Raw genomic sequence first — 24,247 nt, 5'->3', positions numbered from 1 at the left:
GGGACGTCAGACGTCAGAGATGGAGTCCTTTCAAGGCCAGTCCATGCTGAGGGTCTGCTTCATAGCCCACTTGCATGGTTGTTGACAGGTCTCAGTTCTTCACTGGCCAACGGACTGAGTATGTCAGTTTCTTCCAGGTTCTTTGTCAGATGCCGAAGTTTCTTGCTCTGGGAGCCTCCCCACAACGTGGCCCCCAACTGCCCCAGAACTAGTGATGGACGGCCGCTGGGAGGAAGAGCGCGAGCGAGCAGGAGAGCACGCAAGCATGAGGGAATAATTGAGATGGAAGCTGCAGTCCTTTTATAACCTAATTTTGGGTGACAAATCCCATCACTTTTGCTGTGTGATGTTCATTTAAACGACTCGCTAAGTCCTCAGATGGAAGGAAACTAAGTTTCACCTCCTAAAAGAGAGGAGTGTCAAGAGTTTGTGCCCATCATCACGCTACTGCCCATCTCTCCCTGACGCTGCCTCAGTGATGCCACATGGGTGACTGGAAATCAGCCACTGTGGGAGCATTTACACCATGGAAGTCAGCAAACATTCTAAACCAGCCTCCCCCCCGCCTGCTCCCCTCCACCGAGAGCTGAGTGTTGAACATTTACCAGCACACGACTGGATGTGCACAGAGCTATGCATTCGCAGGATGTTTATGGAGATGAATTTTAGAACGGGCTTTGGAGGAAGGGAACAAAAGTTTATTGGTACAAGAAGGAATTTGAAGATAATGAAGGTGAAGCAGGAAGTGAGGGTTTGGGGAGTTTAAATATGCTCATATAAATGTCCAGAAGTGACATTAAAAAAAAAAGCTCTCTTTCTCTCTTGTGTGTGCATATGTGCACATAATTTAAAATGGAGGTTGCAGACTAAATTTAACTATGGGCACGCAAACACATTAAAGATTTGGCATGCAAGGTTTTTTATCCAGCAGACAGAATGGGTACAACCTTTTGCATAATTGCCTGTGAAGCCACAAACAACAAGTAACAGCTGACCTGCACCTAAAACAGCCCAGACATTTGAAGACCAAGTTTTAGTTCCTTCAAACGGATGCCTTGGTGTATGTAGCACGCCCAGTAATTCATGAGGAGTGCTACCATTTACCAGATGAGTGGGAATTTGCTTCCAACAGAGAACTTCCAGAACGTAGCATTTTAGATCTGGAAGAGACCTTAGAGAACTTACAGGATGTTACTTCTCAAAGTGTGTTTGTCAATCAAACATTAAAATTAGAAACAACTGCTTTTCTTGTTGAAACCTAGAAGCTCGTTAATACGGGAAACCCACCTCAGACCTAATGAATTGGTAGGGGCCTGAGAATGTGCACATTTTGTAAACTTTCCAGATACTCTGTTGCACTCAAACGTTACAGAATAGATAATATAATCCAAACTTTTCATTTTATAGATTAGGGAAACAAACATCTAAGCTGTAAAGAGACCCCTCAAATGAGACCACATAGCAGGTATGATTCTACCCATTAAAAAATATTTTAAAAACCCCATAAAATTGACATTTTGGGGAAAATAGAAAATTTGCCCTTTCTTGAAAGAGGCAGCTGAGGAGCAACACAGGACGTCAATGAGAAACATGTTGTTTACATGTGTAGTTACTAGTCAATATGCCCCACCTAGCCACAAATTAGTGTGGTTACTTTAAATTACCAACATGAAACTCTTAACCTCCTACTTCTGAAGTTATTGGTTTTAGCTACTCTATTTTTTTCCCCTATGTTTCCAAGGTTGCTGTTTTGGGCATGATTTTAGAAATATAATTATAACTCTGGTTTCAAACTTCTGGACCATGTAATCAAACACAGACTGGTCATAGTGGAAAATATACAGTTCCCAGCTCTACCTACACTGAGGAGGAAAATGGCTGGACCCACATCAACTCTACTGAGCGGCATGTCTACACTGGCAGCTTCCCCCAAAGAAGATCCGTGCTGCTGGGGGAAGTGTAGACAGTCAGGGAGGTTGCAGCCACCCTCTCCTTGCCAACCGTGTCTGTGCTTTCAGTTTTGATGCAGTAAAATCATCTAAATATCTGGATCCTTTTCCAGGTGAAAGTTCTTATTCTGTGCAATGCATTGTTAAACAGGTGGAGAAGGAGCAAGTTTAGAAAAAAAAGTCTAACATGAAAAATTACCCACGTGGTGTCCAGTTTCCCGCTTGGCTGCAACACCCAGTGGATTATGTATTTAGATTCGTGCTGTCCTCAGATCCAACAGCCTCCTCAGGGCAACATCGGCTGCAGGAATATAAATCCTGGCTACGGGCGGGGCACTTGAAGCTGCAATAATTTTATATTTTTATAATAGCTTTGCGAAAGGAATGGAGGTGTCCCTTATCACCACCAGTTTCCTTTCTGGAACAGGGTTTAATCTCAGTGCCCAACTACACCCTTTGGCGAAGCCGCAGTCGTTGCGCGTGGCTGTCTCCGCGCGTGACAGAGGAGGCCGGTGCGCGCACAGCCAGACATTCCTATCTGGGTTTTTTTCTGTACTTTTCTTTTTCCAGGAAGAATCCAGGAATGTGCACAAATATAATTAAAGACAGTGTCTGCAAATTGCTAGAAAGCATTTCTATTCTCTTAAACTTCTTAATAACAGGGCCCGGTGTTCTGATTTCTAGCCAGACTCTGCAGTGAGCGAAACCCGCCCCTGGGCCGCGTCTGGGCGGCGGATGCGGAGCGGAAGGCGAGCGGCGCCTCCCTTGTCCCTTTTCCCTGGAATAGCCTCCAGTTTTGGTGCAGGATGGACACCGATGGGCTTGGAATCCATGTCCCTTTAAAAGGCTCCGCTAACCATCCGGGAATATTTCTGCATATGCAGCGTCGTGGGTGGGTCACGGGTCTCTCGACGTCAGCGCCGCTCCGAGCCAGACCCCGGCTGTCGCCTCACCTGCGCGCTGCGGGCGCCATTGGCTCCGGCGGTTCCGAGCCTGCGAGTCCTGCGCGGCGCCGCCCCGCAGCGGTTCCCTGGCGCGGTCCCCGGTGCGGTCTGGTGCGGGGCCTGCGGTCCCCGGCGCGGTCCCCGGCGCGGGCGGTGCGGAGCCTGCGGTCCCCGGCGCGGTCGCGGGCACACCGGTGCGGAGCCGGCGGGAGGCGGCGGGCCATGGCCGGGCGCGGGGCCCGGGCGCTGCTGGCGCTGGGCGCACTGGCCGCCTGCGCGGGGCTCGTGGGCGCCGAGGCGGGCGCGCGGCGCCGGCGCGGGGACGGCCTGTCCTTCGAGTACCACCGCTACCCCGAGCTGCGCGAGGCGCTGGTGTCCGTGTGGCTGCAGTGCACCGCCATCAGCAGGGTCTACACGGCCGGGCGCAGCGCCGAGGGCCGGGAGCTGCTGGTGCTCGAGCTGTCCGACAACCCAGGTGTCCACGAGCCAGGTGAGGCGCCGCGCCCGCCCTGGGGCCCCGGGGGCGCGGGACGGGGGCTGGGGAGCCCCCGGTGCGGTGTCTGGGGCGGGAGGCAGGGGAGGCGGGAGGTGGGGAGGACCCGACCCAGGGGCTGCGGGAGGCCGGGGCCGTCCCGAGACGTCTCCCGCGGGTGTGGGCTGGGGGTTGCGGGGGCCGCGCGCTCAGTTTGCGGCAGGAAACTCCCGAGGGAATAACTGTCAGCCCCCGGGGAGGTCTGGGGGCGTCGGCCCTCCTTGCTCAGCGGGTACAAGGATGAAGTGCAGAAGGAGGGGCTTAGAGGACAAGGCAGAGTCGTCTGTTAGGGTTCCTAATTCCCAGGACCGGCTCCTTGGGTCCCGCAGGTTCCGCGCGCGCATCTCCGCCTGGACGTGCGCGGGTGGTGCGCTCGGGGGGGGGGTGGTGTGCTCGGGGACGTTGAGGTGCTCGGGATTGGGGTGCTCGGGGACGTTGAGGGGCTCGGGATTGGGGTGCTCGGGGACGTTGAGGGGCTCGGGATTGGGGTGCTCTCGGGGACGTTGAGGTGCTCTCAGGATTGGGGGTGGGTGGGTGCTCGGGACCTTGAGGTGCTGTCGGTCCGGGGCGGTGGTCTGTGTGGACTCGCAGGTCCTCCTACCAGGGCTGAAAAGTGGGCTCTGACAAGCGTTCCTATTTTGAAACTGCACGTGGTCTTTCTAAGGAGAAAGGACAATTCCATTTTGCCTGCTTTTAACCAGGTAAGATGAATAGTTTGTCACCTGGTGTTTATTCCAACTGATATTCCCAAATAGCCGTGGTATGCATCTTCCTTATGAGTATGTCAAGGCACATCGTAATTCATGTTAAATGTGATGCATTTAGTATTAATAAAAAGGTGTTTTAAAAACGTTCTAGGGGCTTTTTTCATTACGTTCAGCTGTTTGGAAATGATTTAGGCCTGGTCTTCTGATAATCAGGTGCTGAGTAAGCCGGGCTAGTAATATCAGCATGCAATGTTTATTTTTTTTAATGACAAAGGAAGCAAGAAAAATAGGCTAAAAATTCTCAAGGAAGGGCCAGAAGAGTTCTGTAATGATACATAGGGACGGAGCTGAGAAAGGATTAAAATAAGTGGTCAATAGACATTTTGATTTTCAATGTATATATATGGGTTGATCAAGAATAAATCTTCAGGAAATATTTCTTACCTTCAAATAATATAAGAAAAAAGGTTTGCATAAATTTGCTTTCAAAACCCCAAAATCAGATCCCAGAAAACATTTAATATAAGGTACTCTAGTAGGATACAGCATGTAGAATAAGAAATTCTGAAAATTAGTTCATGCTATTTTCTGAAGATAAAGAAAAATGTAAAATGAACAACTTATTTTCAGCTAAATCAAATAAGTGAGGCCAAGACATCCCAGGCATAGTTAAAACTAATGTAAATATTTGTGATTATCCTGCTGCTACTTACTTAGAACCTTTGTTATCTACTTTTTGTAGATTGGTCCTCAGTTTGATACATTGTTACTTCAAAGAGATTACGTGAAAGCTAATGTTTAACTTTTTGTTATCTTGTTTCAAATTTGGAAACAAAATGATAAAGTGATGTTACTGTTAGAATGTGATATGCTTTTGAAAATGAAAACAATGGTGGTGGCTCACGCCTGTAATCTCAGCACTCCAGGAGGCCGAGGTGGGCAGATTGAGTTCAGGAGTTCCAGACCAGCCTGAGCAAGAACAAGACCTGTCTCTACTAAAAATAGAAAGAAATTATATAGACAGCTAAAAATATATATATAGAGAAAAATTAGCCAGGCCTGGTGGTGCATGCCTGTAGTCCCAGCTACTTGGGAGGCAGAGGCAGGAGGATCGCTTGAGCCCAGGAGTTTGAGGTTGCTGTGAGCTAGGCTGACGCCACGGCACTCACTCTAGCCCAGGCAACAGAGTGACACTGTGTCTCAAAAAAAAAAAAAAAATGAAAACAGTGATTCTTTTGCTTCAATATTTGGAATGTATAGCTCATGAAGATTTGCAATCCCTGTTTTAGATTGTGAGCTCTATGATGTAGGGACTTTTTCTCCAGCATCCAGCTCAGATTTGGCACACAGCAGGCCTGAATATACATTATGGAGTAATATATATTATGGAAAAAATTCAATATATATTAATATTGTGGAAAAAAGAATCAGTCAATAGCTGGATAACAGTGTTTTAATATAAAATGTTTTATTCCTCATACACACAAAACATGTAGACTTAGTTCATCTAACAAAAACAGTCTCAAAAATGTACAATGTGAGCTTTACAATTTCTTGTTAAATGAAGGAGACTTTAAGCCCATGGTATTCCTTACTAGTAGAATATAGAATGTTTATATCCATTGTATTTTTAAAAATAGAAATAAGCTATTATGAACCAACAGTAAAAAAACCTGTAAGGGTGATTTTCCTTCCACCACCTCTTATGAGCGGCAAGTAGGTTAGACACTTTCAGAAAGCTCATAAATCAGAGGTCTGGTCAGTACATAAGTTTGACAGTACTTGTGTGAATTCACAGGAAGTTTGGATAAAGGAAAATGTCCACCATTCTTAAGTGACCTTCAAATTGCTTTTGGATCAAATTTTTTTAATTAAAAAGGAATCTCCCTACTATTGTGAGACAGAAATGTGCTCATTCAGTGTTTTTTGAGCACCTGCCTCTCCATGTGGACCTGGTGTCTGTGTGTTGCTCAGTGACACACTGGGGAGCAGCCCCGGCCCGCAGAGGACACGAGAGTCTGGAGCTTGAAGGACAGTGTGAGGACATGTGGGGGACTCAGGAAAGAAAACTGGGGATTGGGTTAGTGATGAATGGAGGACAAGTGTAGATTATGGAAATCTACATATTCCAAAGCAGCTCATATAGATGCATCTTTACAGAGCCCCTGCTTTTGGAAAAGGGCAACTAACTGTCTTAATTATTTTAGCCCTTTTGTTTGAAATAACATTCTGATTCAGCTTTAGAAAATAATATTTAACTTAAATTCATTTACTTGACTCAAACTTGGATGAAGTTGCTCACGCCCATTTTATTTTCCAGCAAGAGAGAGGTGCCAAGTTTGTTAATTAGTTTTCTTAATTTAGATTCTTTTCCTGAACTTCAAAAACAATGTAGCTAATTTCTAAGGGTTTAGTTATCATAATAGAAGAACTCCAGCAAAACGAAACAGTATGTTCCTGTACAGCACTTCCCAGTGGTAAAGCCAGTTAGAGGCGTACTTGGTTAGATTAGCGGTTTACGTACGGAGAAGTTTGTTGACACACCCAGCCTCTTCCTGAGCAGAAAGAAGTGATCTTATACCGGTTGGTGCAGGCTGGGGGCTGCACTTGAATTTTTCTCCTGAATTGATTCAATCAGATGTTCAACATTGAATTCATTACAAAAGAAAGAAAATTCCATTTCGACTTGGTCAGCAAGGACCATCTACACCCCCATAGGAATCAGCTTGGTTCTTGCCCAGCTGAATGTTGGGTCTCAGTCGTCATTTTGTGTCACTTCGGAGATCTGCAAAAATCCGTGGGAGGAGGGTTGTGGGTATCAGCCAGCTTCAAGCAGCAGGACCACAGAGGGTCCTGACATGGGTCACGTCTCCTTATACCCTGAGTCCAGACCCTGATGGGTTCCCGCTGTACTGAGGGTTTGTGCTTGCCACCAGCTTGGGGACCGGGTGAAGACTGTGCTTAGACGGGGCCAGGGGCTGATTCCAGGCGCTGGGATAAATCCCCACTGGATGTGATACCTGCCAGGCATGATCATTTTCCTCACTTTCCTTTCCTTTTACTTATATTTTATACTTTTTTCTTATTTCCACACATAGGGACCCATGTGTTCAAAGCCAGACGCATGTTTTCCTAGGCATGCGTATCCATACTGAAACACAGTGTTCATGAAAGAAACCTTCATTGTGTCTGAGCGATGGAATCGCGTTCCCAGACCACGCCTCCCAGAGTGAACCGCGAGTTAAGATTTGTTTATTTGAAACACTATTTCTTTTATATATAGTTCAAGATTGCTTTTGGGAAGTAAATCTGACTTACAGCTGAAATGCTATCTCAAAAACATTCTTTAGAGCATGGATTTTTCTCTCTCGAAGGCTGTAATGATTATTTTGGACTTATTCCTCTCCTCTCCCTTCCCTCTGAATTTATACGCTTTAAAGTTTGAAGTGTATACATGCCAGCATGCATTGGGCAAATATTGTGATGGAACATTTAATGTTGGCAAAATTTCTACACAACTTGGACAAAAAGAGCTGGGGATTTTGATTATTTGTGTGGCCTCTTTTCGTAACAGACTAGTATCTATTTGTGGGAAATGATTACAATTAAGTAACACCTTACAGGTGGTGAAGATAGATGTTAGATTTGGGGGAAGAATCTAGATTTACCTCATGTGGTGAAGAGCTATTTTTAGACGGAGTGCGTCAACACAGCTTTTGCCAGAAGTCATGCTCTCGACTGGCTTGTGATTGGCTGATGGATGGGGGGGGGGCGGCTACCCAGCCTTAGATCCTTTGCTCGGGGCGGAGGTAGCTTCTGAGAAAGCTGATTTGAGAGGGGGCAGGTAGATCCCTGAACCTGGCTTGCCTGGGGTGAAATCTCCACGCTGCACGCTCCTCCTTTGGGAGAGATACTAGTAAGAAATACAAAGTAGCCCCCATAAGGAGTGACACACCAACCCAGCTTTTCCCAAAGCGTATTCAGTGGAGCCTTAGCTCAGCATGGTTTGATAGGTATTAGGTAAAAAAAGATAAACAGGTTTGTATGCTGCAAGGCTTACCAGAGCTCTGAATATGCTAATGTATGTTTCAAATCTCCAAGTTAGATGCACATTGGGCAGTATTTTCCAATCATCTTTCACCATGGAGTTCCCAGCCCCCCTTCTTATTTAGAAAGGAAGCTGATCTTGAAGCTGGTGCTGCACCAGCTTGAGAAACAGCCTTGGTGGCAGCACTGGTCACCGTGGCGCTAAAAGTTGGAGCGGGGGGTGGGGGCGGGGGCAAATCTCCAGCAGAGGGTTTCGTGCAGGGAGCACTTCCCAGTGGGGACTATGTTTCCCATTTTCCCCCACAAACAGCTGGGATAGTGGTTTACGTACAGAAAGCTCTTGAGATTACACTTACTGCATTCAGAGCTCGATTCTGAGGTAACGAGACTTGGACATACGACAAATCATTCTGACTGGGAAGATAAAGTTAGACAAATGCGTCCCAGCTCATCTTTGATTGTTAAATAGCCTCATGCTTCTAACTTCTGTTTACCTCCTTTTCTTGTCTATAAAATGGGAATACTTTAAAACTCAGACCTCACAGGATTGCCCTGAGGCCAAACTAACGTAGTATTAACACGCAGAAATAAACTTAATGAAGTTGCTTACATCTGGTTATTAAGAAGATGGGCTAATGTGTAAACTTTTCTTCCTTTACTTTCAGTTGGTCTGAAAAGTGTGCTCCCTGGGGTTTATAGTCATATAGTGTGGACACCCTGGGGTCTGTCCCCCAGCCTACTGCACGCTGATGCCCGAGGACAGCGCCCACAGGCCTCGCTGACAGCCCCAAGGACTCTTCCCTCTTCTCACTATTTTCTCTTCCTCCCTCCCTTCCTCCCTTCCTTCCACTGGAGTGCAGTGGTGTCGTCATAGCTCACAGCAGCCTCAAACTCCTGGGCTTAAGCGATCCTCCTGCCTCAGCCTCCCAAGTAGCTGGGACTACAGGCATGCGCCACCATGCCCAGCTAATTTTTTCTATGTATATTTTAGTTGGCTAGCTAATTTCTTTCTATTTTTAGTAGAGACAGGGTCTCGCTCTTGCTCAGGCTGGTCTCGAACTCCTGACCTCAAACCATCCTCCCGCCTCAGCCTCCCACAGTGCTGGGATTATAGGTGTGAGCTACTGCGCCTGGCCTTCTCGCTCTTTTCTTGTTCACAAATGTTTGTTTTTTATCTATTTTTAAAATGTAGGGCATTCCTGCCTTTCTTCTGTGTGACATCCTATTTTGCTTTACTTAGCAGGAATAGTCAAAGTGTTCATCATTATTTGAGAAAGTCTTTATGATTGTTTCTTCAGGTGGCTAAATAAATCTAGGGCAATTTCAACATTTTTATTGGCAATCTGACTTATTTTCCCAAATAATTTATGACGAAACTGTTCAGGTTCTGACTTATTCTTTTACAGTCTCAGTAGAAATGAAAGATTCTCGAGACGTCCCTTCTCTTCCCTCCCTGACTTTCTCCCTGGCTGCAGCTCCGGCGCTTCCCTCATCCTTGGAGACCTGTGGCTGAAGGTTTGCAGTGCAGGCTTTGATGTCGGGGGGCTTGGGTTCAAATCCTGACGCTCTTGTTTTTATCTGAGTGCTCCTGGGCAAGTCCATGAAATTCTTTCTATGTCTCAAATGCATCATCTAGGAAATGCAATGTGCTACTTAAACGAGGTGGTAAATAGAAATTCTTAATTCACTGTGTGGTAGCAATTATCATAACCTCTGTAATGGCATTTTCCATTGTTGGTCTATGTGTTCCCTGAGTTGCTCGTGCTCAGGGATAGTATTTTGTTTATTTTTTATCCCAGTGTCCAGTGCTAAGGACACAGTGGCACTCGGGATATTTGTGCACATCACAAAGCTGCGCTGAAGGTCAGCGTTGACACGACACATGTTCACATGCAGAGTATGGTGACCAGAAAGGACAGAGGTGGTGTCTTTCTTACGTGAGCGCTTGACTTTTTGTGCTGAATTCAGTTCTCACGATGGAGGGGCCCAACCACACATCTCTTCAAGCTTCAGCCATGGCGTTGCCGTAGTTGTTGTCTCCCGTAACCGGATCAGTAAAAGGCTCTTTTCCTGTTGGCCTCTTTTCTTCTTCAGACATTTTAGAAAGTTAAGCTGCTTTTTAAGTGTTAAATACAAGTTTTTAAACATAATCGGTAAGAGTTTATTGAGTAAAATTTTTTTTTTTTTTTTGAAACAGAGTCTCGCTCTGTTGCCCGGGCTAGAGTGAGTGCCGTGGTGTCAGCCTCACTCACAGCAACCTCAGACTCCTGGGCTCGAGCGATCCTCCTGCCTCAGCCTCCCGGGTAGCTGGGACTACAGGCATGCACCACCATGCCCGGCTAATTTTTTCTATATATATTTCTAGTTGTCCAGATAACTTTTTTATTTCTATTTTTACTAGAGACGGGGTCTCGCTCAGGCTGGTCTCGAACTCCTGACCTCCAGCGATCCACCCGCCTAGGCCTCCCAGAGGGCTGGGATTACAGGGGTGAGCCACCACGCCCGGCCTATTGAGTAAAATTTTGACCTTTTAAAAATCTGCATGAGCCGTTGGCGTTGCGCTCCCGGACCTGCGTGTGCTTAGCGGGACGGTGCGCGCCGCCAGCCCCTCCCTGTGAAGCCGCCTTGAATCGCTCACCTGGACGCACCGCAGGGGAGGAGCTCACCTGAGAGGCGGCTGCTGGGTCAAATGAACTTCAACGGGAAGCGTGTTTAAATCTGCTCTTCCCTTCCCTTCCCGTCCATTGCTGGTGTTGTGAGTCTGCTGCTCTGTGGATGTTTCTCTTTCTTTTAAACTCCGGGGTGTGGGGGTGTGGTGTCTTGCAAGTGATGGAACAGCGTGATTTCCGATCAAACATGGCCTCTGAGAAGAGCCTGTCTGTGCACCTTTGATTATCTTCACATGATTGATCTGCTTTAACTGTCCCCAAATGCGTGATCTCTGAAGGATGAGGTGGCACAGGTAGAGTGTCACAGGGTTGACTCTTAAACAAGAATAAATGACTTAATTCTGATAATATACCCTGTAACAGCTTCCCACTGCTAGCAAATATTTTGTGTTTGTTTTTTTTATAGAAATCTATTTATTATAAAATCATTGCTAAGTATTGAAGTTCTATGATAATAATAAAAAAATTCTCATTTAAAAAATTTCATTTCAAACAGTGGCTGTTTTTTTTTTTTTTTTTTTTTTTTTTTTTTTGTGAGAGTCTCGCTCTGCTGCCCAGGCTAGAGTGCCGTGGTGTCAGCCTCGCTCACAGCAACCTCAAACTCCTGGGCTCAAGCGATCCTCCTGCCTCAGCCTCCCGAGTAGCTGGGACTACAGGCATGTGCCACCAGCCCAGCTAATTTTTTCTACATGTTTTTAGTTGTCCAGATAATTTCTTTCTATTTTTAGTAGAGATGGGGTCTCACTCTTGCTCAGGCTGGTCTTGAACTCCTGACCTTGAGCAATCCGCCTGCCTCGGCCTCCCAGAGTCCTGGGATTACAGGTGTGAGCCACCGCGCCCGGCCCCAGTGGCTGATTATCTTAAGAATGGATGCAAATCATTTATTCTCTACCTGAGCCTAAATATAACTTTACTTAAATTCAGGTTGCTAAAAAAAAAAATCCCTTGCTGTGGTTATACATGTGAAGGTATTGAGAGAAATGACAATTATCTCATTTATTGGCCCGATGCAGGCAGCTCCTCATATGTTCAGATCCCAAAGTGATGATGTCTGATTGGACTTACCCAGTTTCTCTTCCTACACAGCTTAAACTGTTCAAAACCAGAAAATCTTTCCTTCACTGTGCAGCTGCTATTTGCTGACATTGTATAATTTTTTTCCAAGAAATATCTTATTCTAGAGATAATTCTCAACAGCTTAACAACTTGCACAAATTATAATCTTTTTTTATTGTTGTTGAGACAGGGTTTTGCTCTGTTGCCCAGGCTAGAGTGCAGTGACATCATCACAGCTCACTGTGGCCTTAAACTCCTGGGCACAAGGGATCCTCCTGCCTCAGCCTCCTAAGTAGCTGGGACTACAGGTGCCTGCCACCATGGCTGGCTAATTTTTCTATTTTTAGTAGAGACAGGGTCTTGCTCTTGCTCAGGCTGGTCTTGAATTCCTAGTCTCAAGAGGTCCTCTTGCCTCGGCCTCCCAAAGTGCTAGGATTACAAGCACGAGCCACTGCACCCAGCCTCAAATTGTAAACTTTGACCATGAGTTTAGGGGACCAAAACTGCAATACAAGAGTTGGGTTGTCACCTCCCTGGGTATGTCCTGAATACCCTTTTTCTTTTTCTTTTTCCTAGCCAAAGGGTAATTTCTAAAACAACCTTTCCTCGTAACTATTGCTGCGTAGCATTCCACACTGAAATCGACTTTCCGTGGTGAAAACATAGGCCTTTGTTAATATAATTAATAATTTCCGTTTAATTTAGGGAACATTTAATGAACACCCACTATGTGATGCTGTTTTACTTTATCTGGTGGTCACCCTTTGAAGCAAGTCTTGAAATGTGTTATTTTATCTCTTGCTTTGGATTCACTGTTTCACGCACACTGGCCCGCGGGCACTGTGTCGTTCTGCGAAGCCTTGCTGTGTGTAGACACAGAGGTTGAAGGCTTCCTTCCATACCCCGTCCTTGACACAGCAAACACAAAGACAGTATCCGTGGGGGAAACTGCTGAGAATGTTACAGACATTTGCAAAATAAAATATTTTTTGTATATTTTGTGTGTGTGTGTTAGGTGTGGTGCTGGACATCTGACTTTAAAGTACAACAGCCCTGTTGAAATAGTTCCATTTGCTTCCAATCGTGACATTGCTCAGCACAGATTTTTTTTTTTTTTTTTAAGTTTACTAGAGGAAACCAGCCTTACTCGTTGTGGGAACTCAGTAAACGTTAAGCCAGATTCTCAACATAATCGGCATCATGGGAATTAAGTTAATGCACTTTTGGAAACTGCATCAGCTCCACAAGGTCTCACACAAAGAAATCAGCGTGTTAAACGTCTTTTCTCAAGAATCAAATGCAGTTTTTGGAAAATACCAAAGCAATAAAAAAATATAGATATATGATTCTCACGTGAATACTGTGTGGATCTATAGTGAGGGATACTCTGTAGACATGTAGACTAAAATGCTATCTGGACATGAAAGCTTTGTCTAGGTTTTGATAGTGGCCAGATAATTGTGAATGCAGAAGGCATCTTAAATTGTTTTAGATTTAAAATTAGTGTAAGTATTTATAGATTTCACTGGGCTCTACAAAATAACCTTTTTTTTTTTTTTTTTTTTGAGACAGAGTCTTACTCTGTTGCCCGGGCTAGAGTGCCATGATGTCAGCCTCGCTCACAGCAACCTCAAACTCCTGGGCTTAAGCGATCCTCCTGCCTCAGCCTCCCGAGTAGGTGGGACTACAGGCATGTGCCACCATGCCCGGCTAATCTTTTTCTATATATATTTTTAGTTGTCCAGCTAATTTCTTTCTATTTTTTTAGTAGAGACGGCTGGTCTCGAACTCCTGACCTCAAGTGATCCTCCCGCCTTAGCCTCCCAGAGTGCTAGGATTACAGGCATGAGCCACCATGCCCGGCCTGAATATATTAAATTTATATATACTGTTTGAAATGTTTAAGATAATTTACTTATGTGGTCAAATCTCTTTTTAAAGTGTGTATAGAATTTGTTATATTTTAAATAGGTTAATATGATTTGTAAACTGGAGACCCCTTTTCCGTTACTCCCAGGCTTCTGGGACGCTGTTTGCAGTTGGTGCAGCTTGCTGGGTAGACGGGTGTTGAGGGCGCCTCCTACTGTTTTAACAAACATTTCCCCTTCGCCTTTGATGCAATTTCAGTTTGCACAAATTGTATCTTGAAAAATCACATCTAACTTTCAGGAACATCAGTTCAGTGTGAGTTTGGAGATTTTTTTTTCCTGAATAATTTAGAAACTCTTATTTTTGTTGCTGTTATTATTTTAACATTGAAGCTGAACCCAGTGGTTGCTGTAATTCCATGACCTCTCTGCACAGGGAGAGCAAATGAATGGGAGTGTGTTTCCTAGAGGGTGTTCAGGAGGGTCAGACTTGCCAGTATTTTCTCAGAAATTCACGGGGTACAGGAACGTGTTTCCGGGCTGCATAAAGACAGTAGCATAAGGAAATCATTCATCCCTCTGCCAACATTTCCAAAAGGCCAGGAGGGCTCTCCTTTGTGGAACCCACGCTCTTTCCAGGCTGTTCTCGGTTCTCAGGCCGAGTAACAGGAAAGCTTTGCTACGGAAAGGCCCTGCCAGCAACTCGCAGGTGTGAATCATCCTAACTGGACAGGTCACTGGGAAAAAATAAAGATATTCATTCAGCAGGTGTTTGGAAACACCAGAGAGAAACGCTCTCAAACCAGTTCTGGTTCGGAAATCTTGCTCAGGAGCAGGGGTGGCCGCAGGTGAGGTGCCGCGTCTCTCGTCTCTGCGTGGGTGTGTCTGTAGCTCCACGTGCTTATTTAACCATGACAGCTTGGGGCCTGCTCTGAGTGGCATTCTGTGAATCAAAGAGACATTTCCAAAGGGAGAGACAGCAACAGGCTTTCGCCAACACGCAGTGGGGGGCACTGACCCCGTCCTCGGGGCTGTGACGGCGGGAGGTCAGCAGGGGGGGCGTTTGGGGGCAGGGGGGGTTTGAGCAGGACCTGAAAGACGAATGAAACCTGGGATGCAGGAGCGAGGACGTCACTCTAAGCTGCGAAAGGTCATTCACACTGTGTCCTTTTCCTCATTGTCTGGAGTGTGGTGACAGAGGAGCACTCAGCACGCGTGTGCCGGACAGTTGTGTCACGTTCATGTAGAATCTTCATCTTGTTGGAGAAGACAGTTTTCAGGGTGTCGGCCTCTGGGGTTGGTTTCCCTCATCTGGGTGGTGGAACTACTTGAATGGAGCTTGTACTAACATGTATGTATGTTAGCACGTACGTGTGTAATGTATGTAAGTCAAGCACACAATATGGTTATAGTACATATTATATAAGTATATATTAGGCATGTAATGTATTATTAATGTGTTGTAATAAGCAACAATGGATTACTAATACTTTTCCGTCTAGGCAGCTGTTACTGAACACTCTCTAAAGTCATGAAGGAAAAAGATGTAATTTTGTTAGGCTAATTTCCAGCCATTACATACAAGCTCAGTTCTGTTCTGTTTTGACTATATAATTCAAAAGCTATGTTTAAAAACAAAACTACAAAAATAAGAACAGCAAACAAAAAACGCCGTGTAGTTTGAGTTACTGAAGGGGAATTGAGCGCAGAGCTGTTCTCCGTGCATTGGCAGCTGTTCTAGAACATTCCTCCAGCTGCGTTTGAGTAATGATCATGTAGCTTGTCAGATGCCTTGGGAGAGAAATTCGCTATGCGGAGATATTTAGTGCTTAACCAATGTTTCCAATTACAGGCTTTTGATTAGGGTGAGTTTATACTGAGTTACTCCTAAGGTCAAACCCAGTCTTCGTTAGTGTCCCATAGAACAGAATTTTCTTTCCCAGCTGGAAGGAACACTCTCATTTTACAGATGATGGAGTTGAGCTCTAGGGAGAGATTAAGCAACCTGCCCACAGTTGTGACCCGAGGAGCCTGAACTTGTTTCCTGCTGCACGGCAGGTGCTCCCTTGAGAGCCTGTCCCATGACGAGGCACACGGAGGTGGGGAACATAACTGCTTCTCCTGTGGTCATCATGAGCTGCTGAGTGAACTGAAGTCTGGGAGGGGTTCTCTGGAACATGACTTATCAGTGTGTTTTCAAACCTTCAGGGCAGAGCCTCCTCCTGGGCTCTGTGAAGGGTCTGGGTGAGGCGCAAGTGGGTGGGTGGGCCCAGGTACCAGAGAATCAGGAAAGCGCTGACATAAATCACTCCGGCATGTGTGCGCTCTCTGCAGGCACATGCAGAAAATGCTGTTTTTCTTGGCAGCAGAATCCATTGTCTAGGAAGAAACAAGCTTTTGTTGGAAGACTGCTCCGATGCAGGGCTGGGTCTGCAGGGCTGAGGAATGAGCTGTGCTGGATGGAAAGGAGGCCGTGTCCAGAGTCAGAGGAGGAGGGAATGACGTAGGGCTGGTGGCTTCAGAGGGACTTTGGGGGTAAGAGAGATGTTGCATGGGGACGTCAGCAGAATCTCTTATGCTCCACAGTGATTTGTGGAGTGAATTTCTTTGGAAGATGGGATGAAGTGTTCTGTCTTGCTTCAAGACAGGCATTGGCAAAACCCAAGATTGTCCAAGGAAGACAGTTTCATGTAAGTTGCAACATGACTGAGAGAGCTGTGAGCAAAGATCAGAAACCCATCACACTACCGTGCTTCCTAGAACACAGACACGTAATCTCAGGGGGAACTTAAGCCAGGAATCTCCCACTTCCCTGACCATTCAGGTGCCTGAATTATGTAGTCCAGATTGGACTCTTGGTCCCCCTGGGCCTTTAGGATGGGCGCTGTGGCTTGTGAGGGCAGCCGTCGGTGAGTGCCACGCAGAAGGAGTCGTGTGCTGCAGTGCTGGCAGTCAGGGGTGGATGATATCGATGGCTGAAATTGGATGAGGCTTCCTTTCAAAAAATCCTACTTGTGTGGGCCCGTTCATGTGTCTGCATTAAATTTTAATGTGGAAATGTTATCTGTGCTCAAGGGGATGACATATGTGTTTAGTATGTTTTGCAAATCAATGATCATTACGCAGTTTCTCAGGGAACTTTATTTCCATATTTGTGAATGTCTTATAAAACATGTTAAATGTCATAAGAATTATTGATGTTATATTGCATATTTAATAAATATCCTTTATTAAAAAGAACAAATATGTATAGAAACTATATCTGGAATAAAGGGGCCTCCTTAAATTATAGTGCAGATAATAGTGGTATACATCATTAGAATTTAAGAATATATATGAAATACATGTGAGTGACATTTTTTGTTTTGATTTTTGTCCTAAGAGTAACTCCACCAAAATGATTAGATGATACGTTCTGTGGGTGGCTCATGGTCAGGGTATCGGCCAGCAAAACACCCCAGACTCTCCAGGCTGGTGTTCCAGTGACAGGGTGAGTTCTCACGTGAGCAGGAAATGGACGAATGAAGAGACTTGAGATAATTTTACAGTTAATTTGGTGTAAAATGACTTTCATTTTGATTACCATATTACGCCTGGTGAAAGTATTGGGTCTGAATTATTCAGACAATTGCTGTAATTGCCCGCTGCATCTGCGTGTAGCCATAACCTTGGGTGTTAATGGGAGTGGGGTCGGGACCCGGTCGGGACCCAGTCGGGGGACGGGGTGGACAAGAGGTTCTGTGTGCAGGGTTGGTGGTCACCGCTGGAATGATCCAACTGGGCAGTCTTATTAGCAGCCACTTACTTGACAGACTAATAACAAATGACTTTCGGGGGCCTTTTTTCAACTTCTGTTATGTAAATAGATTATGATGAAAAGAGTGTGTACCAAATTTCATCTTGTTTCTTGCTTTCTGTTAAATATGTTATATTCAGGTTAGAAACTAAATAGCACAGGATAAAACTTGAAATAGTAGGTTCTGTGCATTATATGTAGTTCAAAGGTATTACATGTTAATTCACATGTAGAGAATTGTACAGGACAGTTGGGAAATGTCTTTGAACCCTCAGAGGAAGCTCCCTGGGCACACACAGACCTGTAGATGCCTGAGGTGCTTTGGGAGCAGAATTGCTAAAAAGCAAACTTGCAGTGCAAAGCGTGTAATACAATCTTGCAGGTCTGCTCAGAGCACGGGGCTAACTCTAACATGAAGATGAGTCCTCCCTTCTCGTAAGTAACTAAAACACTAGATGGGTTTTTACCCAACCAGTTATTCTAAATCCACGACAACTTTCTTCTCTCACAAAGAGGTGTTGCTTTAAAGATGTTTCATTTACTTTGCCCTCCTTTTTCCTACTCCCTCCAAAGGAAAAAAGTGTGTGGGGGTTGAAATTTCAAAGATAGCAGAGTTTTCATTAAAAAAACAACCACTTTTCAGACAATCAGATTTGTTCTTTGCACATGAGGTTTTTAGTTCCTGGGAGACACGTGACATCATGTCCCTGAGCTGGTTTCTGGAGTCCCGGGTAGCAGAGCTGGGTCCCTGTGTGGTGCGGGGGCTGGGTGTGGGCGGCATCAGGTGCTGACGATATCACATAAGTTAGGATGATAGAGATGGTTAAAAAATACGAAGACGCAGAAAATAACATTGAAAATGAAGGAAGAAAGTGAAGGCAACTGAAAACAAAAAGCTTTAAAACACAGAGTAAGTTAGAAAATAAAGGGAAAAAATTAAAGTTTAAAGATGAGCGGAGCAAAAATGTTTAGGTGTTGTGAAGAGAGAATGAATCCTCTTTACATGTTTTGCCCACACTTATGTAGTGGTTAGTGTATGCCAAGCACTGTTTAAAATCTTAACTCATCCGCATAACCCATAACCCGGGTGGGGTTGGTACTGCTATTATTGCCACCCTACAAATTAGGAAACTGAGGCCCAGAGGGGTTCAATGATTTGTTTAATATCATGGGTTTGTAAGTGGCAAAACCAAGATTAGACCGTGTGTATGCATAGCTGCCTTGTTAAATAAATGCACAGCTCAGTGATTTGGACACCTGTTTGCTTTGTCTTCCTCCCTTCCGAGACTGGCTCCTCTCTGCTTGCCCTTCTCTCTGCCCTTTGTGGGTAACTGTCCCTTCTGACGAAGTGATTTGAGCGGCAGTCCCTGCCCTCTTTCCAAGCTCTCAACGCACACATCTTTCTACCCCACCTTCGTATCTCAAGTCTACATATATTTCCAGACGTTATCTTAGATTTTCTGCATTTTCATCAGATAAAAAAAATATAACTCCCTTTTGTGGGTCAAATTGTCATTGCAGCTTAGACATGGAGCTGTATTAAAAGTAAGATTTAATTGTTATTTTGAACAATTCATATGAGGTAACTTACAGGCTAGAAGCAGTAATAGTATTATTCTGATATTTTCTACCTTATTTATTTCATTCATTGTTCACTGAAGTCGGAGACACTGTTAGTAAAAGACGGATAAGACCGTGTACCAGTGAGAATTTTCTAAGACATCAACATCTGTCTTTGTCTTTAGGACTGTTAGCTCACAAGTGCAGGCACAGCCACGCACACACGTGCTCCTTCAGGTGGAGCAGGTTAATCTAAGAACGCAAGGAAGTCAGGAACCGGATGGAGACGAATATTTAAGAATGGAGGAGCACATGGCTTTTCAAGAGAGCCCTGGTTTGAGGTCAGTGAAAAAATCTAGGCAGTGACAATACTTTAGCTAAAGTATCTGATCATTATAGCTTCGAGGATCTGAAATTTTAAGGTGGGTGGCTTATTTCACTCGAAAATCCAGTATTTTTTCTGAAGTAGGTGTTGCCGTGGTAACGGAATGAGACTGATTTCACCGGCTTCCTGTTTGTAGCATGAACACGTGGCCTCCTGCTGTTTTTTACTGCGGAGACCATCTGGCAGGGGCTGCGTTAAAGGCACCGCTCTGTTAAGAAGGCAGGTGAGGCACACTCAGGTGCTAACGACAGGCTTTGCAGACATCAGTTGTTTTAACCAGTCCGTGACCAGGAAGTTCCCCTTCAAATCCCTGCCCATTGTAGCCGATTAATTTCATGACTCTAGGCTTTGACACTAGAAATTAAAGGGCTAAACGTTCGTCCTCACTGGAATGTTGGAAAAGTCTCTTTAGGGAGGCGCCACGGGAACGGGTGGTTTGTGGATAATCTCGGGCCTTCGCTGCCAGTGGTGCAGTCCCAGAGCAGCACTGTCCCTCCTTACGTCTGTGTCGTCACAAATGTGCCTCGCGCCGCTGAGCTCTGGGCACGTGGGCGCGTCGTGGAGGGGACAGTGCCCTGTAGGCGGCGGGGCGGGCCCAGAGTGGCCGGGTCACTTCACCGAACACGGGATGGGTCACTTCACTGAACGCGGCACGTCGCGGGGGGCGGCGGTGAGGGTCCCCCGGGTCAGGTCACTAAAGGCGGGATGTCGCGGGGGGAGGCGGTGAGGGTCCCGCCCGCCTTGCGCGCAGTCGTGATCCGCAGGTCGAGGCCGTTTGTAGGAGAGACTTAAAACTAAAGGATGGACTCAGTTTGACTAGTTTTTGACCCTGAGTGTTTCAATGCGCAGATGAAATCTCGATAAGGAAAGATCGATAAGAGTGATGTGTCAGCGTTTTCTACCGTGGTGGCCTTGCCCTGGCTCCAGCGTGGATGGACAAGCCGTCTTGTGCTGCGGTTTGTTTATGCTTTGCGCCGCCCGGACCCTCCCTGCTGCTGAATCTGTGAAACTGCATCGCGGGCCCGTGTTAACGGGGTCTGAAGGATGTCGGGTGCACAGCAGTTGGCCCTCCTTGTGGAATAGTTTTACCTGCCACCCGCACAGGGCTTTTTCAGAAAAATCAGAGATCTTAATGGGTCCATCTTGAACTATATGAACAACTCGCTCAAAAAAAAGAGAAAAAGAAAAAACAAACAAAAAAAAACCCTTCAATTTATAAAAGGTTGAAAAAAATCACTGAATTCCAGAGCTGTGAACGGACTCCTCTTTGCTGCGTCCTGATTACTAACAAATGTCTCGTGGCAGCTGTGCCCGCCCAAAGTGGGACATCACAGCCGTACCGCGTGTGTAAACGGGGGAGGCCAGAACTCTTCCACGGACCCAGCTATTAATGGTGACTTATTTTTGTTACACATTTGGAATCTTATCCCAAAAGGAGCTGAAATAGAAACTTAGTGAAACTCAGTTTAAGAGGCAGAAGTCTTATAAGTTTACAGCTATTAAAAAAAATAGAAAAGGGAAACTAAGAAAGGAGAGGGGACCGTGTTTGTCATTGCGTTGGTTCGTTCCCACATGGAAGGCAGAGTGATTTATTAGAAGATATTTTAAATATCCAGCCGAAATCCTGAGATTAGCTTGGAGAATGAGAAAGTCTTGCTCAAAATTAATTTTCATTTTCTTTCCATGTACGGTGCTACTGTGTGCTCAGGTTTAGGAAGGCAAAGAAGGTATGTGTGTGTGAGCGTGTGTATGTGCATGTGTGTGTGCACATGTGTGAGCGCCTGTGTGCATGTGTGTGCACGTGTGAGCGTGTAAGCGCATGCATGTACATGTATGTATGTGAGCGTGTGTGCATGTGTAAGTGTGTATGTCCACGTGAGTGTGTGAGTATGTGTGTGTGCACGTGTGTGAGCACACATGAGCATGCGTGTGCATGAATGTGTATGTGCATGTGTGAGCGTGTGTGCATGCATGTGTGAGCATGCGTGTGTGCATGTATGTGTGCACATGTGTGCACACGTGTAAGCATGCATGCGTGCACGTGTGTGCACATGTGTGAGCGTGTGTGCACTTTGGGGTCACATTTCTGTGGGTGCGTCAGGATCTGAGGCTACAGGGCCAGCAGAAAGCCGGGTTTTAGAGGATGACAAAGGCACCTTCCCGGCCTCATTTGTGGATAAATCTGAGAGCACAGAGCAGGGTGAACAGAGAACGTCGCGTAGTCTTTCTAGTCCTGAGGGACAGGGGAGTGATCCCTTCTCATGCCCGGGGGTCTTGGCCGTAGCATTGCTCAGGATAAAATCCGCCTCACTGTTTCTGGGAGTTGGTCTCTCCTCTCTAGCGGGATTCCCTTCCCCACTTCTTTCCCCACCTCTGTGGAAAGAAATTATTAAAACAAAAGGTATGTTGGAAGGGAGTTTTTAGTAGCGTCAGAGAGGTGCTGTCGGGACTTGATTGGAAAGTGGACTGTCTTTGTCGACTTCCCGCTATCATCCCTCCTCCTCTCCAGCCTCCTTCTGTACTCCCTCCTCCCCTCCCGCCTCCCCCTTCCCTGATCCCTCATTTTTCTCATTCTGCGGAGCTCACAGGTCACGGGGTGACCTCCTGGTAGGTGCACTTGATATTCTGCGCAGCTGGAGGTTGGTGCCATGAAAGTTGTTCCGTGACCGGCCAGGAGCAGCCGTAACCGATGAGCGATCTTCTCATCTCACTCTCCTGACCAATGAGCGATCTTCCCATCTCACTCTCCTGACCAATGAGCGCATCTTCCCATCTCACTCTCCTGACCAATGAGCGCATCTTCCCATCTCACTCTCGGTAGCGTGGAGGCGGGGCTGGCCTGCTCCGCTGCTGGGAATGGCCCTGGGACTCCCATTCCCTGGAGTTCACGTGGAAGCCCTGCGATGTGCTTGAGGGCTTGTCTCGGGGACCTGGACACTGTCAGGAGGTCCGCGCTTGGCAGGTGTTTTGTTTGTCTGATCAGTGATCAGCGCGGTGAAGCATCGTCAAAATGCAGCCCGTGGTGAACAGCTCGGATTCCGGCGCCGCCCAGGGCAGCACCGTGCTTGCTGCCCGCGGGGAGCCCTGGCTTCACCGCAGGGAGCGGGGCGGGGCGGCGCGGGGCGGGGTGGCTGCCCGCGGGGGGCCCGCACCGCCTCTGTAAGTGGCAGCGCTTTCTGTGCACGGGGGAATCGTCTCTGCAATCACCAGTAACTAACTGTCTTGGCGCAGTGAATGGCTACATAGCAGCCACCATGGTTGGGGTCGTAGGTCTTTCCCAGGTGTCGAGCCTGCTCCCGACTTTCACCCCGGAACAGCCGCTGTCTACAAGCACAGCAGATTCGGTGAATCTCGGCGTAGGGGCCTCAGCCGGCCTGAAAGTCAGGGTTTGCAGACGTGCTCAACAGAAGGTTTTGTCTGAAAGGATAAAGTGCCCTGTGGAAAAGTCGAGGAAGAAACAAAAGTGAAAGAAGCAAACTTTATGTTTGTAAGAACAGAAATGTGCTTAATTTAGAGACTAAAGACTTTTAAAAATGTGATTTGTTTGATGATGGAGAAATTGTAGATATTAAATACCTTTTTATAGTTATATTGACACCTTATAATGACATAGCCCTTTATAATTTTCAAATAAATACTAACATTAATAAGCATCTGCTATATACTGGACAAAATTCTAGATGGAAATAGGGTAACAAATAAAACAGGCATTAGTCCGTTAAATCCTCTCAGGAAAGCCTACAGATCAGGTACCATTGGTATTTCTCTTTTACAGATTAGGAAACTGAGGCAGAGTTGCATAACTTGCCCAAAGTCCTATAGTTAGGACTGGGGGAGTTGGACTAAATCCCAGACTCATCCCAGAGCTGTGATCTGCACGACTGCACAGCCTGCCTCAGGCAGGTGGCACTGTCCCCGTGTGGCTTATCTTAACCTTAAAAACATGCCAGGCGTGGTGGCTCACACCTGTGATCCCAGCACTCTGGGAGGCCGAGGTGGGAGGATCGCTCGAGGTCAGGAGTTTGAGACCAGCCTGAGCAAGAGTGAGACCCTGTCTCTAATAAAAATGGAAAAATTAGCCGGGCATGGCGGCGCATGCCTGTAGTCCCAGCTGCTCGGGAGGCTGAGGCAGGAGGATCCCTTGAGCCCAGGAGTTGGAGGCTGCAGTGAGCTGTGATGACGCCACGGCACTCAGGTCCAGGTGACAGAGCGAGACTCTGTCTCAAAAAACAAAACAAGCAAACAAAAAACCCAACTCCTGAGGGAGGCGGGAAAGGTATTTTTCTTCATATTTTTCAAAAAAGAACATATTTAGAAAACTGAGAAGTGACCTATTGAAAGTCGTGCGTTAGGAGAAGTTCTAGCGTCGCCTCCTCCACCTCTTGCCGTGTTGACGCCTCGTCACTGGCGCTGCGAATCGGCCCCGTTCCTGCACTTCCCTCCTCCACGTCATGGCAGAGTGAGGCTCGCACATGCGAAGTCCGTGTCGCTCCTCTGTCCACACTCCAGTGACTCGCTGGTGCACCTGGGGTCAGGCCAGGCTTGTCCCGAGCTGCGTGACACTCCTGGGAGACCCTCACCTGTGCGCCCCGCCCCCAGAGCCGCCCTCAGGTGACAAGACGCACAACGCTCGTTCTGCGTGTGGCTTCCTCTGCCTCAAACGTCCTTTCCTTCCCCACCCTCTTCCTCTGCGCTTCCTTCTTCAGTGGCTCTTCCTGTTCCTTCTTTAAATCT

The 24,247-nt window shown here is 46.5% G+C and overlaps 1 protein-coding gene across 1 annotated transcript in view; it reads left to right on the top strand.

The window, feature by feature from the left end:
* The first annotated feature begins 3,115 nt into the window (after nt 1–3,115).
* Nucleotides 3,116–24,247, top strand: part of CPE (carboxypeptidase E) — a 64,960-nt gene continuing 43,828 nt past the window's right edge. Inside the window, exon 1 of the mRNA XM_045552539.1 lies at nt 3,116–3,383. Coding sequence (XP_045408495.1) covers nt 3,116–3,383 — 268 coding nt within the window. The remainder of the gene's footprint in view (nt 3,384–24,247) is intronic.

This window comes from Lemur catta, chromosome 5, assembly GCF_020740605.2.
Source record: "Lemur catta isolate mLemCat1 chromosome 5, mLemCat1.pri, whole genome shotgun sequence".
NCBI lineage: Eukaryota > Metazoa > Chordata > Mammalia > Primates > Lemuridae > Lemur > Lemur catta.
The sequence above is the reverse complement of the archived record's forward strand: the minus strand, read 5'-3'. Positions and strand labels throughout refer to the sequence as shown.